The sequence below is a fragment of the Pseudorca crassidens genome, chromosome 9 (genome assembly GCF_039906515.1).
Source record: "Pseudorca crassidens isolate mPseCra1 chromosome 9, mPseCra1.hap1, whole genome shotgun sequence".
Classification (NCBI taxonomy): Eukaryota; Metazoa; Chordata; class Mammalia; order Artiodactyla; family Delphinidae; genus Pseudorca; species Pseudorca crassidens.
In genome coordinates this window covers 91,540,686-91,554,895 of record NC_090304.1, presented here as the reverse complement: position 1 = coordinate 91,554,895, position 14,210 = coordinate 91,540,686, and the positions used below count along the sequence as shown (strand labels likewise).

Here is a 14,210-nt window from a genome sequence, read left to right as displayed (position 1 = left end):
GATGGCAGGACCGTGTAGACCCTTCCAGCATCTTTCCAGGAGGTCACAGAACTGAGCACGCTCCTCCCCACCTCTGCATTGTGTTCATGGTCCTGACCCTCACACCTTGAATCCCACCTCCTATTGTTTCTTTTTCAGAACAGCCACTGTTTGGTCACTTCTTAATTCCTTGGGGCAGAGGGCATCGTACATCTGGAACCACAGATAATTCCCCAACCTCATTTCCACCAGTAACTTCAGACCTCGTCTTCCACCCACCCAGCTGCTGACAAATGGTCAAGAAGAGAGTTTAGGGGCTTCATAGCATTTTATTACCCCACCTCCCCCATCTGATGGATGTGCAGGGAAGTGGCCAGAGGTGAAGTGACAGAGAGACATTAGGGTTGGTTAAACCTAATGCAGAGTTATCAGGCCCGTGTGGTAGAGAGCTGGTTTACCTTCCATCTCAAAACAAGGCTGAGGGAGTGAGCAGATTCCAAGGTGCCGATTCAGGGGAGCGCCAATGGGGAAACTGAGGCTTGATGCTTAGATAGAGTGAAGTCAGGGCATGTGTGGATTTCTCCTGATCTAAGATAGTGTGTTTTAAAGCCATAATGGGCCTATAGGAGAGTGGAGGATGTAAAAGCCTTAAACACCAAGTTTTTAGGGGAAGGGTTAAGGCCCTGTCTCGGGATTGCTGAGAGACTTGGCATTGGAAACAGGCATGGAACTGTTTATGTGTTTTGAGAAGGTCCCTGAAATTCCCCCATCCCCGGCCTAACCAGCCTCATTACCCACCCCCTACTGGGCTGGACCCACTCAGGAATACTGCCAGACGGACCAGAGCGTGACCAGGGTGACGCCGTAGGCCAGCACCGCCAGCAGGTAGATGCGGAAGAGCAGCCTGTCCAGCACGGAGCCCACGCGCAGCCACTCCCGGGCCACCTCTCGGCTCTCCTCCCGTTTTTCCAGGAAGTGCCGGATGGAGGTCAGCTCCTGCAGCAGCCCACGCACCGCCAGGGAGGCCTCCCGCGGCGGTGGGGGAGGGCTACCACTGCCCCTCGGGGTCTTCTCCAAGTCCCGGGATCCCCCCAAATGGCTGCAGTGGTTTGCCATGTCTAGAAGAAGGGCAGAGCATTGGCAAAGGAGGCAGGCCCAGCAGCCTTGCTTGAACACTGACCTTTAGGTTTCTAAGGCCTCAGACATTTTTATTATTTATAATCTTAGACCAAAGAAGTATAGAGAATAACTTACGTATTTGTGTACCCACCATCCAACTTAAACAAATAAAGAAAGCCAGGACAGGGACTTCCCTGGTGGCGCAGTGGTTAAGAACCCGCCTGCCAATGCAGGGGACACAGGTTCGAGCCCTGGTCCGGAAGATCCCACATGCCACGGAGTAACTAAGCCCGTGCACCACAACTACTGAGCCTGTGCTCTAGAGCCCACAAGCCATAACTACTGAACCCGTGCACCACAACTACTGAGCCCACGTGCCACAACTACTGAAGCCCGCGTGCCTAGAGTCCATGCTCCACAGCAAGAGAAGCCACCGCAATGAGAAGCCCACGCACCACAACGAAGAGTAGCCCCCGCTCGCCACAACTAGAGAAAAGCCCGCGCACAGCAACGAAGACCCAATGCAGCCCAAAATAAATAAATAAATAAATAAATAAATAAAGTATGGTTCATTAAAAAAAAAAAAAAAGAAAGCCAGTACAGTGGAAGATCCGCGTATACCTCTCCTTAGTCACATCCTCCGTTCCCTCCCCACATCACCAAGATCATGAATTTGATATTTATCCTTCCCATGCATTTTTTTTAACCCATGGGCCTTCCCCAGAAATTTGATATCCATTATTTCATTTGAGCCTCCCAGCAGCCCCACAGAGAGGCAGAATAAGAGCAATTCCCAACCACACTCTTCACATGAAGATGCTAAAGCTCGGAGAGGTTGTGACTAGCCCGTGGTGACACAGCTGGAGCATCATTCAAAGGGGAAGCCACCAAGGCCCAGGTATCTGGACTCCAAAGCCACTGCTCTGTCCGCTACATCATATTGCCTCACTGCCCTCCTCTCCATGACTTCGAATCCTTCTAGACCAGAAAATACACCTTCGCATCACTACCTTCCCCAGGTGAGCAGCTGAATTAGGTATTAGGCTGTCGCGCGAGCTCATGATGAGATGGTCTTTGATTAACCAAACATCTTCTGTAAAAGGCCTGGCCCCAGCCAGGAAGAAGACGCAAGGAGGGGAGTGGGGTGGAGAGTTTAAAACACCAGCTTAGAGTCAGGTGGGCTTGGGTTCACCAGGTCCTGGCTCTGTGACTTAGGGCAGGCTATTTGGCTTCTCTGTGCTTCTGTTTGCTGATTGAAAAATTAGAGTGAAGATCCTATTGAGTTGCCATGAGAATTACCTGTGATAGTGCAGGACACTGCTTTGCAAACACCTGGTAAAGTGCTCAAGAAAGAAACCAGCAAACCAATCACCGCCGCTGCCAACAGCAAGGATGACAAATTCCTCAGGGGCATGAGGAATTTAGTGTCCCTCTGTGCCCTGTCCCTCTGCCTTATAGGTGTTTGAAATTCTAACGGACCTGGTCTTTGGCTGTTTCTAATGAGAGAGTGTTAGGAACCCGGATGCAGTGCTGAACCACGTGAGGCTAGCTGTCCCCTAAGTGCCCGAGGGGCATCCATTTGACCCCCCCGCCTGGGGATCCATCCCAGGAGAGGCCACCCTCAGCCCAGAGGTCTCAGCTCCTGATCTGCTCAGCCTCTGGGACTCCTAACCCCTCTCCGTCCCCACCTGGGATGATGCGCAAATACGAAGGTGAGGAAAGGGTTTGATTGATGCCTTTGGCTGAAGTCCACCGTGGGTTCTCTGTGCAGGACGGTACCCGCTTCCCAGGGCCTGCGCAGGCTCTCTGGCCTGGCTAGCCCTCCAGAGAACCCCTCCCATGTCCCTGCATCCAGGCCAGAAGTTCCCTCTCTCACCTGAGTAGGCATCGGTCTTGGGAGCTTGGGAGGTGGCTGGGGGCCTCCGGGAAGTCGACTGTTCCCCTAGGCAGAGGAGCAGGGCGACTCTCTCCAGGACCAGGTGCCGCAGCCAGGCAGGCACTGGCTGCTGCAGGTTCTGCTTATGTACCAGCCGCACGATGAGGATGGTCTCGGCCAAGCTGATCACCAGAAGAGCCATGCACACGACGAAGTAGACACCTGTGCACCCCGGGGTGGGGCGGGGGTGGGGGACACACATGGGAGGTGGGAGAGGGCCGGTTCCTCTGGTCCTCGGTTGCACTGAGCTCTTCCCCGGGAGCGGGCCTTACCGATGAGGGGCGTGCCGATGGCCGTGGCCGGCAGTGTGTCGGACACGATGATCAGGAAGACCGAGTAACCCAGGAGGAGCGTGATCTTGAAGGAGACCCTCTCGCCACTGTCCGGGGGCAGGTAGAAGCCTACAATGTCCATGACCATGAGGAAAATACTGGGCAGCAGCAGGTTGACGGCGTAGAACAGGGGCCGCCGGCGGATGACCACCTGGGACCAAGAGAGGAGCTCTGGGGGAGCCGGGAGCAGACGGGTCCTGCACCCAGGAACCACCACCCCATCCCAGACCCCCCTGCTTCGTGGGGCTTGCAGCCTGGATGGCTCGGAAAAGGAGACGGGCAGACCCCATATTCCGCCTCCAGATCCAGGCTTGAGGCTGTTCAGGAGAAGTAAAGGACAATTCAGTTGTGTTTCCCCACCTACTTCACTGAGGGAAGAGTGTGAGCTGGGAAAGGGCTATGCCTCCTTAAGTCTACCTGGGTGTGACTTTACTCATTGTTTTACCCACATCCGCATCCTGTCCGACTCACGTAGAACTTCATCTCTGCGTAACAGTCGCTGCTTTCTATACTGAACTCCTGAAACTGGGTCAGCACCCCCAGCAGCTCCCACTCGCCCTGGTTCATGAAGATGCTCCTGTCCAGTTTCACCTTTTCCGGCAGACGCCACAGGGAGAGGTTGATGTCCTGGACTGAGACAGGAGAAATCAAGCAGCTTTGGAGTCTGAGCCAGGGGTGTGCCTGTGGTGGGGGGACAGCACCCACGTGGTGGGGCTCAAGCCTCAGCTCTTAATCTTCAGCCTCAGCTTTCTCAGCTATACGATGAGGTAATAGTGCACACTGTACCTGTCTGTGCAGTGGGGCTGTAACAAGGGAGACGAAGTCTTGGGTGGGAACACAGCAAAATGCCAAGAACCAGCGAACCATTTATTAGGAAGTTCTCTTCTCTCTCTCTGTTTCTGTTTCTGTCTTTGTCTCTGTCTCTCTCTGTCTTTCTCTCTCTGTCTATCTCTGTCTCTGTCTGTCTGTTTGTTTCTCTCTCTCTCTCTCTCTCTCTCTCCCTCTCTCTCTCTCTCTCTCACACACACACACACACACACACACACACACACAGCCCTTCAAGCACCTTTCTAGGTTTCCTGTTAGAGTTTCTCATTTAGACAATGAGCAAGAGACAGCTTTCCTCACCTTTGCCTTGATAGAGCTGCCTGTCTTTAAAGGTGAACTAGGAAAATAAGCACTTATTATTATACTCACTTATAGAACAGCAGTTATACTGCTCTGTATCAGTACTAGAGAAACAGATATACATATGCACAAAAGGACAGAAGTATCCACTGCAGCAAAATATTGGGGAAGATCTAAATGGCTACCAATCAGGAAAATGCTTGATAAGGTATCATGCAGTCCAAATCATAAGCTATTCTACAGCGGTCAAAATTGATGAGGAAGAGCTAAATCTGCAGTAACTTGGAAAAATGTCCAAGACCTGTTGTTGAGTAAAAAGGCTCAGATACCAGTATATAATAGAACATGAAATATTTTACATTTATGTAAAATAAAAACCTATAAGACAATTTCCAGGCACTTTCCATAGATGTGTATGTATGTGTAGATATTCAAAGGATAGAGTAGGATCTGGAAGAACATATTATGTGAAGTTTGTACTGAAAAATTGTTAAATCTTGGTGTGGGGAGTTGTTGGTAAGATTTTGGGACTGAGAGTAAAGGTCAAAGATCAAAGATTATTTGTAATTACGGCTTTAAAAAAAATTTATTTTGCCGCGCTGTGTGGCATGCAGGATCTTCGTTCCCCGACCAGGAATCGAACCCCTGCAGTGGAAGGGCAGAATCTTAACCACTGGACTGCTAGGGAAGTCCCTGTAATTATGGCTTTTGTTCAAGGGAGTTAGGTATTACCTTTGCCATTTACAGTTAATGCAATAAAATCAGGATAGAACTGGAGGATGCCCTTTTGCAGTAGGGCAATTCTTACTTCACCAGACCATACTGGGCACCTAACGTTTGTCCACTCAATAAAAGTTTACCGAGCGTCTTCCTTTGGTGGATAGACCAATGGTGGATAGAAATCATGTCGCTGCCCTCTCTAAGTTTCTATCTGGAGGGGTAGACATTGAACAAGTCCTTACAAGTGACTAGAAGTGGGGAGAAGAGGAGACTAAGAAGTTGAGTGCTGGGGATGCCTCGTCTGGGGGATGAGAGGGGGTTTCCCTGGGGCACGGACGGGGACACTGTGATTAGGAGGACTGTAGAGGAGTTGGCCCAGCTGTGGGGGGGGCAGTGGGGCAGAAAGGGGAAAGGGGGAGGGAGGGGGAGGGACACGTTGGCCTAGGAGAAGAAGCAGCATGTGAGTAAAGGAAAGAGCAAGGGGCTCTGGGGCCCAGGAAGGCAGGCAGCTGGGCTGGGGAGCGCACGCCAGGTGAGGCCGGAGGGGTGGCCACACTTTGCAGGGGCCTCTCGGCCAGGTAAGAGATTTGGATTGTGTCTCAGGGAAGCAGACAGTGACATGATCAGATCTGCATTTTAATGAGATCTCCCTGGCTGCTGTGAGGAGCATGAATGGGGGGGAAGGAGGAAGAATGAATGGGTGGGGACAGCTAGGAGGCTACTGCAACAACCTGGGCAGGAGATGAGGGTTGCTTGCACTGGGGGGAGGGTCCATCAGTGGAGAAGTGGCTGGATTTGAAAGAGATTTCGTGCCAGATCCTACTTGTGATATTGGGAAAGAATTGTCCCTGAGCATCTTGCCGTCAGTTTACACTGTCTCATTCAATCCTTATGACAACTGAGGGAGGCGACAAGGGCAACAATGGTAGTGCCATTTGGAAGATAAGGAAACAGAGGCTCAGCAACATTAAAAAACAAGGGGTGATCAAGTTGGAAGAGGGAGACTGCATCCTAGGGTGTGCTCCTCAAGCGGGCACCCCAGGCACCCCCAACGTGTGCTCCCGCCTCCCGAAGCCCACAGACTCACTGGTGTGCAGCCAGCTGGTGAAGGTCAGCGAGCAGTTCTGTACATCGAAGGGGAAGTTGTAGATGTCGAGGCTACAGGCGGTCACCACCTGGAGGGGCTTGTAGTTCTGGACCTCTCCATGATGCCGGACATACACGTACGGGATATTTGGAGACTTCCCCACATCCACACTGGCCAGGGAAGAGGGGTCGGTTTGGGATTCAAGAAGCAGGTGAGGCCGTGGGAGTCTGAAGGTCTCTGAGCTACTCGGCAGGGAGGGTCTAGGCAGCAAGACAACCTGGCAGTTTTGTCTGGCCTCCGTTTTTCCAAGCTTCTTATCTATCTTAGGTTTCGTCACCTGCCGTTGCCAAGGCCACTTTCCAAGCAGTAAAGGGCATTTCTCATTTATTCCCCTGGCAACCTCACCACAAAAGGCAGGCCAGGAGGCCATGGACCCCCAAGCCATGGGCTGTAAGGAGAATGCCCAGCCGTCCCCATGCGCCCCCCACCCAGGCTGGGCAGACCTCAGCCCCCAGGATCGCCAGCCCGATGGTGACGAGCAGGCTTGGTGGGAGAGCAGGACCTTGGGTTCCATCCCTAGAAGTCCTGTGAAATGAAAACCATCATTTCCGGGGTGGGGCAGGGGGGAAGGAACTGGCAAAATCAGTGAGAGGAATCGGAACAAAACAGCAAAGTCCTGCTAACTTCATCCTGTTCTGTCAGCCAACCCCGGGCCGGGCCCTTCCAAGCAAGCACTGCGGCTGAGCCTCGGACCCTGAGCCTGCAGAGCCTTCTGTGACATCAGGCTGAGAGATGAGAAGTCAAGACCAAGGCTACGTCACTGTTCAAGCTGGAGATCCAGCCAGAAACTGGGGCTCCCCGATCCCTCCAGCCTGAGCTATGCAAGGCCGGGGCTCTGAGTCAGCTGCCTCCCCAAATAACAAGGTGAATGGCACCCCTGGAACTGGGTGATGCGGGGGGTACTGAGTGGAGGGCAACTGGCCCCCACCACCTTCTCCTTCTGTGTATCTCCCCAGCCATCTTCCCAGACCTTGGATTCAGAAACCCAGGCAGTGGAGCCTGAAGAATGGGGAGAAGGAATGTTGGCGGCTAGGAATAAAGGCTGGTGGGACCCCCTTCATATCGGGGGTGCAATTTGTGGCCAGTGAGGCACATGTGTGACTTGAAAGTTTGAGTGTCTCCCGGCCCCAAATCTCCTTCGTGACCAGGAGCGGTAACCACCGTTAGCACTTCATTCCTTTCAGCAATGTAACTGTCCCTTTTAAAAACACAGCCGTTCCTCGTTAGACTATTATGATTCAGTGTGGATTCATTCACTGGCCTCCCTTCCCGGGGAAGGGGGCCCTTGGACCAAGAAGTGCAGAGTTTCAACATCAGACATAGAAAAAGAGGAGTTTTCTAAAAGGAAAAGAAAGGGAGAAAAAAGACAAAGGGGAATTGGGTCCCGATTCAACTTTACCTATGGTTCGGCAGGTCTAGTGGGGCATCTCAAATGCAACAGCAGTGATCCTGTCTCCCGCCCCCTGGCTGCCCAGTATCTGATGACAGTACTCACAACTCATTGATGAGGATGTCTGGGACCCAGATGCTGTCCGTGGGGATGGACAACTTGGTGATGTTGTCAAAGTCCTCAGGGTTCCACTGGAGAAACTCATCAGTCCAGTACTAGGGGAGGGACAGGAACGGTCACAGGCTACCCCGTCCGTCTCAGGGCGAGTCGTCCGCAACTCAGGCCAACTTTACCACTTGGAGCCCAGGCAACAGGTGGGCATCTTCTTGGGAGAATCTGGGTGTCAGTGGCACCCAGACCACTCAGCGGTACCCAGATGTCCCCCAACCTCTGTACTCACACATCCCTACATGCGAATACAACACAGACGGATGCAGCCTCTCCCCGGGAAGGTATTCAATCATTAATAATGTTATAAACCCCCTAGCCACCAACTGAGGGATCTTAGACAAATTGCTTCTTGGGTCTTGATCGCCACATGTGTAAACAGGGATAATAGCATGCACCTCACAGGGTAGAGATGGTTATTACTAAATTTTGATCAATGCCTCCTCCACTATCCTGCCGGAATGACTGATCTAAAATGTAAATTTCATCATGTCACTCCTTTGCTTAAAAGTCTTCAGTGGAGCTCCACTGCCATTAGGATCATGGACAACAAAGGCCCACCTGATCTGGCCTCCACCTATCTCTCCAGCCTCATTTTTCTTGCCATGGCTCTCTGTGGAGTCTACACTCCAGCCACATGGAATTAAACATTGTCAAAACCTCTGCATCGCTGCGTATCCTGCTCCCCCCACACTGCAGTCCTGTCTTCTTTATCGAGGTGAGTCTTACTCATCCTTCCAGATGTAACCAAGTAATCTGTCTGTTTCCTTCTCCAGGAGCCTCCCACGACCCCTACTCCCCAGGCTGAGTTTAGTGCCTCTGCTTTGCTCCCACAATTGGCATCTTTTCTTTGCTGCACAGGAGCGGCTATCTTGCTGTGTTGCATTGTCTGGTCACGTGTCTGTGGCCTCCACTCGTCTATGAGCTCATTGTGGGCAGGACCTGAGTCTAATTTGGTAACTTAGCACAGCTTCTGGTACATAGCAGATCGGCATCTCCTACTGCTGGAGCAGACATGTGACCCTGGAGGTCCAGAGGTGGGACTTAAGCCAGATGTCCCGGGGAAGGAGCCCCAGAATGCCTGTTCTGGCTTGGGTCCCTCTCTTGAGGCAGGTGTGCTGTGTATTAAGAGATCTCGCTAAGGCAGAAAGGGAGCAGGACGTCAGGAATCAGTATTCTGGCTTCTTCCTCCACCCCACTCCCTGTCCCACGAGGAGTGGGAGGGATTTAACAGAGACCCACATGCACCAGGTGTGTCCTCAGAGCCTCTCTCGGGTTTGCCTTCTAGGAACTGTCCCCCGCCTCCTGCTGTCCTCTCTTCAGTCACTTTGGTGTCCCCTCCTGCTCTGATGTCTTCCCCACAGCCTCAGGGGCTGCCAGAGCAGGACCAGCCTGTGGACGGCAGCCCGCACTGTCTCCTGCCCTCCCCCGGCAGCTCCAAGCCGGAAATGCCGCCAAGGCCTCGCAGCCTTCCACACACCAGTGCCTGAGTGATGCCCTTCAGAAGCCGGAAGAGCGGGCAAATGGCCGGGGATGGGGAGACTAACTGGATGGAATCATCCTGTTTCAATCGCCCAATTTGGTTGTCATCCAATTTGGCTTTAAAGAAGGAAGAACTTTCTAGCAATTAGAGCTGTTTCAAAGCAAAGTGACTGCCTTCTGAGCTACCAGTCACTGAGGTGTTTGAGCAACAGAGGTGGGAAAAGCACATGTTTGCGAGGCTGTGAAAAACTTCAGAAACCAGGGTGTGGAGGATTCGTCCTCCACCAATCTTTTTTTTTTTTTTTTTTTTGCGGTACGCGGGCCTCTCACTGTTGTGGCCTCTCCCCTTGCGGAGCACAAGCTCCGGATGCGCAGGCTCAGGGGCCATGGCTCACGGGCCCAGCCGCTCCGCGGCATGTGGGATCTTCCCAGACCGGGGCACGAACCCGTGTCCCCTGCATCGGCAGGCGGACTCTCAACCACTGCGCCACCAGGGAAGCCCCACCAATCTTTAAGCCGCCTTCTCCCAGTCCTGAGGTTAGAGGGGTCCAGACCCAGGAGATCCTGGATCTCGTGAGTAGGCCTCCCACCTCTTCCCTCCCCTCCCCTCCCCTCCCCTCCCCTCCCCAAGGCCTCTGAGATCCTGACTCCTTTGAGATGTAGGAGCCCCAGTCCGAGGAAATGGGGGTGGGGGAGGGGCAGGGGCTGGTCAGCTCACCTGCCGGTACCAGATGTACGTGGTCAGCACCTGATTCTTCTCATCCTGTGGAAAGAACGGGAACTCAGCATAGGCGGCCCTGTGGGCTGCAGGCCCCTTGCGCACACCAACCCCAGCAGGAGCTGCTGCTCTGTGTCTCTGTTCCCTTGGGAAGTGAGAGTAAGGAAATGAGGTGGAGGAAAAGGGGTGAGCCAGGAAGAGTTGGTTTTTTACTAGGACACACCTAGAGAGAAGTCCAGTGATTTCTTTTTTAACATCGTGTGTGTGTGTGTGTGTGTGTGTGTGTGTCTTCTATTATCTTCTATTCTGTTGTGTGTATTTTACATATACATTTATAACACAATAGAAGATAATGATAGAAGACATATAACAGCATCATATAGATGTATATCCGTACATTTATATGTGTATCTATCTCCTACTCTAGCATGGAGTCAAGCTGTACAAAACCACACAGGATGAAAAATCCATCACTATCCCTCCCTTCGATCCAATTCCCAATTTCCCTTCCTGAAACGGCTAACTGACTCTAGTAGAGACAGCCAGAGAAGTCCATTCCACCCATCCTACCCCAGTGCAGTGCCCTGAGTCTTGCAATATCCTCTCATTTATCTCTGCCCAATGTCCGACCTCCTCGGCTGGGCAGTGCACCCCATCCTACTTCAGTAATTGATTAATTGATTTATTTAGGATTAATTCCTCAACGACGAGTTAGTAACACCCGCCATGTACCAAGGACGTGTGTAAGACAGCAAGGGTGTAGAGACAAATAGGACGGTCTGAACCCTCACACAGCTCACACGGGTAGGTACGACTGTGAAAACCGCATGCGCTGAGTGACCCTCTGGCTGTAGGGTACAGGAGGGGCAGCCATGAAGGTGACCCCAGTTTTCTGGTTTGGGCAGCTGTCCTGAGCCGTGGTGCCAGAGCACAGGTGCTGTGGGTGCTTGAATGCCCACCGAGTTGCCTGGGGGTGACTTGGTCTCACATGGCCTCCCACCCAGAAGGCCCACCTCTGAGCCGGGCAGTGGGGACAGGCGCTCACCACGCTGAGGATGGCGTAGACGATGACATCAATGGACACCGTGGTCGGCGTCCTCCAGTCCCGCACAGGCCGCACACCCTTCTTGTAGTTGGCCAGGAGGTGATCTGACAGCCGCAGCAGAGCTGGCCTGGAGGCGTTCCGGGCCTGGGGGCCCCGCCTGTGCTTGGCTGGGAGGGAGAACAGTTCAAATCAGACAACAGAGCCTGAGTCTCCCCCAGTTCTCTGGCCCTGGTTTGAAAGCTATTAAAAGGAAAGTGTCCCCACCCTTCCCAGATACTCCCACAGCTGAAATTCCCATCACCAGAGCATATGCCCAAATCCAAAGATACCGTCTCCTAAGGGCAGCCTAGGCGCCCATTTACATGAGAAGGGAGCTGGGCTGTGAACGCAGGTGCCACAAGACAGGTGCGGTCTCAAGTAGGCCAAGGGCTCAGAAGGGTTGAGAGAAGCTGCCTGCCCAGAGGAGGTGGGCCCACGGGGCCCTGCATGAGGGGCTCTGGGAGATAGAGGGGAGCTGGCCCTCGGGTGTGATACTGGAAAGCGTGTCCCCAAGTGCACAATTTCTAAGCCCAATGGTCTGCCGAGGGTCAGTCCCAGCCAAGGTCACATCTCAGCGTCTGCAAAGCACACTGTCCCCTTGACCCCAGCCCGCAACTGGCAAGGAGAAAAGGGGGGGCATCCAGTGACTATGGACATTCCTTCTCCCTCCTGCAAAATCTACCCAGAGGAGATCCCTGCCCCCTCTCCACACTCACAGAAATTCCTGGGGAGGGTTTGCCAGGCCTCCTTCTAGGGTAGCTTTATGGGCAGGTGTGATGGGGTTAGGAAGAGGGCTGGGCTGAGGTGTGGAGGAAGTGAGGAGAAACCAAATGGTCCCCAGAGCAGGAGGCCTGCAAAGACAAAGCAGTGAAACCCCAACCCCTGGGCCCTAGCCCCGCTCTCTGGGGACTTCATGAGCACCTCAGTTGTCCGTCCGGGAAACAGTAGAAGCACCTCCCGAAAGGTGCCAGAAATATGAAGGTGAAAGACGGGGTCGGGGAGGGGAACAACTTGGAGGACCAGGGCACAGGCTGCAAGGCCGTGAGGGGCTGGCAGAGGGAGACCAGGGTCTTTCACAGACCAGGGGCCAGCAGGCCCGGCTTTCTCTCGACAAGGCTGCTTCTTCTCCCATCTCATCTATCATGTGTGGACCTCCACAGCAAGTTGGTCCTGCAGAACCCCTTCCCGCCCCTCACCCACCTGCCCCTGATAAACTTTCAGCTTCCCTCAGAAAGGCAGAGAAGAGCAGAGAGAGAGGAAGACAAGAGGACATTTATTGAGTGTCCCCTTTGAAAAAATATCAATGAACATATTGTTCATTGCAGTCTTAGGAGAGCCCACTGGAGTGAGTATCATGACACCCCATTTATAGATAAAGAAGGTAAGGCTCAGAAGCCTTGGTGAGGCCCCCCAAGGCTCAGAAAGACGAATGCTGTGCCCTGCAAGGGAAGGAAATGAAATTCAAACCCAGGTCCCTGTGTGTCTTCACTACACGGCAGCTCAGATCCTACTGTCTGGGACTCTGATCACTTTGGACAGAACAAGTCTGGGTCCTGCAGGCCTCAGAGCAAAGGACCAATGCTGGGAGGGACAGAGCTTCTCTTCAGCTAAGGAAACTCCAGACCACAGTCCTAACTTGCAGCCCAGGCCTACTCATCCTGGGCTGAGTTTCCCCAAACGACAGCTCATGGGAGGAAAATCATTGTGCCCAGAAGCCCTTCAGATCTGTCCAATTAAGCACATCCTAACTGTGCCCCAGCCCCAGCTTCAACCCTGCTCTGGATGGAGAGAAAACCTTCCCAAATGGGGAACAAATATTGTCTGCAGCAAAAGGAAATGGATCCTTTTGTGACCAAAGCGCCCTGTGTCCCCAGGAGGCGGAAAGGGATGGGTGGGGGAATGCAGAGAAAAGTTTGGTGCTATTAGAGGTTAGCCCTGGAAGGAACTTTAGAGAACCCATGCAACAAAAGCAGTGAAGCTGGGGAAACATGATGACATTCATTCTGGTCTCCACTCTACTGCTAAGGAGCTGTGTGACCCTGAGTGAATTACTCCCCATCTCTGGTCCACAGCATTCCCATTTATAACAAGAAAGGGTGGACCAAATGAGCTCAAAGTTCCCTTGCAGCTGCCCTTCGATGAGTTTGCGGGCAGGGCAAAAAGAGAGGAGCCCCTGTCCCATGCCTGTCTAAGCATTTCCCACACAGCTCAGGGCCCCTCTCTGCAAGCCCTGCTCTCACCCAACGTTCAACATCCCCAATTTCTAGCTGGATCCCAGTGTGTTAAAATCCTCTCCTGCTCATATGCAGTAAGATCCCTAACTTGCTTGTAGCCCCACCCACTCCAAAACCCTCTTTCCCTCAACTTCTGGAGGGGCCAAGCATCCCCTCTCCCACCTCTGTAGCTACCAGCAGGTCCTGCGTGCTTCCCCACGGCCTCCTTACCTTCTCCCTGGGCCAGGAGCGTGGGCAGAAGCAAGGCAAGCAGCGCCTGCGGCACCCACAGCAGCATGGCGAGCTTCTGGCGGTGTCGGACGCCTCGAGTGGCCTTCAGGGTGAGCCCTGCTGAGGACCAGCCTGCCTGCGCTCTGCCAGCCTCATGTCTCAGCCAGCCTGCCTCTCCCAGCTGGCTGCTCACTGCACCTTCGGAGGCTGCAGCCTCGCACTGCCCCGGCCACCAGGGCTGGGAAGCCGCCAAGTTTTCCTGCAATCAATCCTTCAGCTGGATCAGGTTTCAGGGCGGGGAAGGAAGAAGAGGGAGCCAGTGAGAGGGGAGCCCACCAGGTTGATGTCATGCAGCCAGAGCTCAGTCCACCCATTCAGCCAGGTGGCCTGGCCAAGTTCCCCAAGGAGCAACTTGGCGTCAGGGGGCTTCAGGAGCTCCTGGAGCAAGGGTGCAGCCTGTCCACTGGGAGGTGCTTTAGGCTGCTGCCTTCATTTATGCCCGTCGGTAGCATCGGGCTGGGGCAGGGTGGGGTGGGGTCCGAGAAGCAGGAGGACCATGCTTT

The 14,210-nt window shown here is 53.5% G+C and overlaps 1 protein-coding gene across 2 annotated transcripts; it reads right to left on the bottom strand.

Annotated features, from left to right (window-relative positions):
* Positions 1-359: 359 nt before the first annotated feature.
* On the bottom strand, positions 360-13,717 carry HTR3A (5-hydroxytryptamine receptor 3A). 2 transcript variants are annotated; one of them, XM_067747672.1, is made up of 9 exons: positions 13,640-13,717; positions 11,165-11,308; positions 10,120-10,164; positions 7,857-7,966; positions 6,302-6,471; positions 3,838-3,998; positions 3,307-3,517; positions 2,975-3,196; positions 360-1,097 (listed from the first exon to the last, which is right to left on the bottom strand). In XM_067747672.1, the coding sequence occupies exons 1-9, from the start codon at positions 13,712-13,714 to the stop codon at positions 799-801; spliced, it is 1,437 nt and encodes a 478-aa protein (XP_067603773.1). In that variant the 5' UTR covers positions 13,715-13,717; the 3' UTR covers positions 360-798. The 2 variants fall into 2 exon arrangements, with proteins under 2 accessions (XP_067603773.1, XP_067603772.1); XM_067747671.1 differs by having other exon boundaries at positions 11,165-11,331; positions 13,648-13,714.
* Positions 13,718-14,210: the final 493 nt, after the last annotated feature.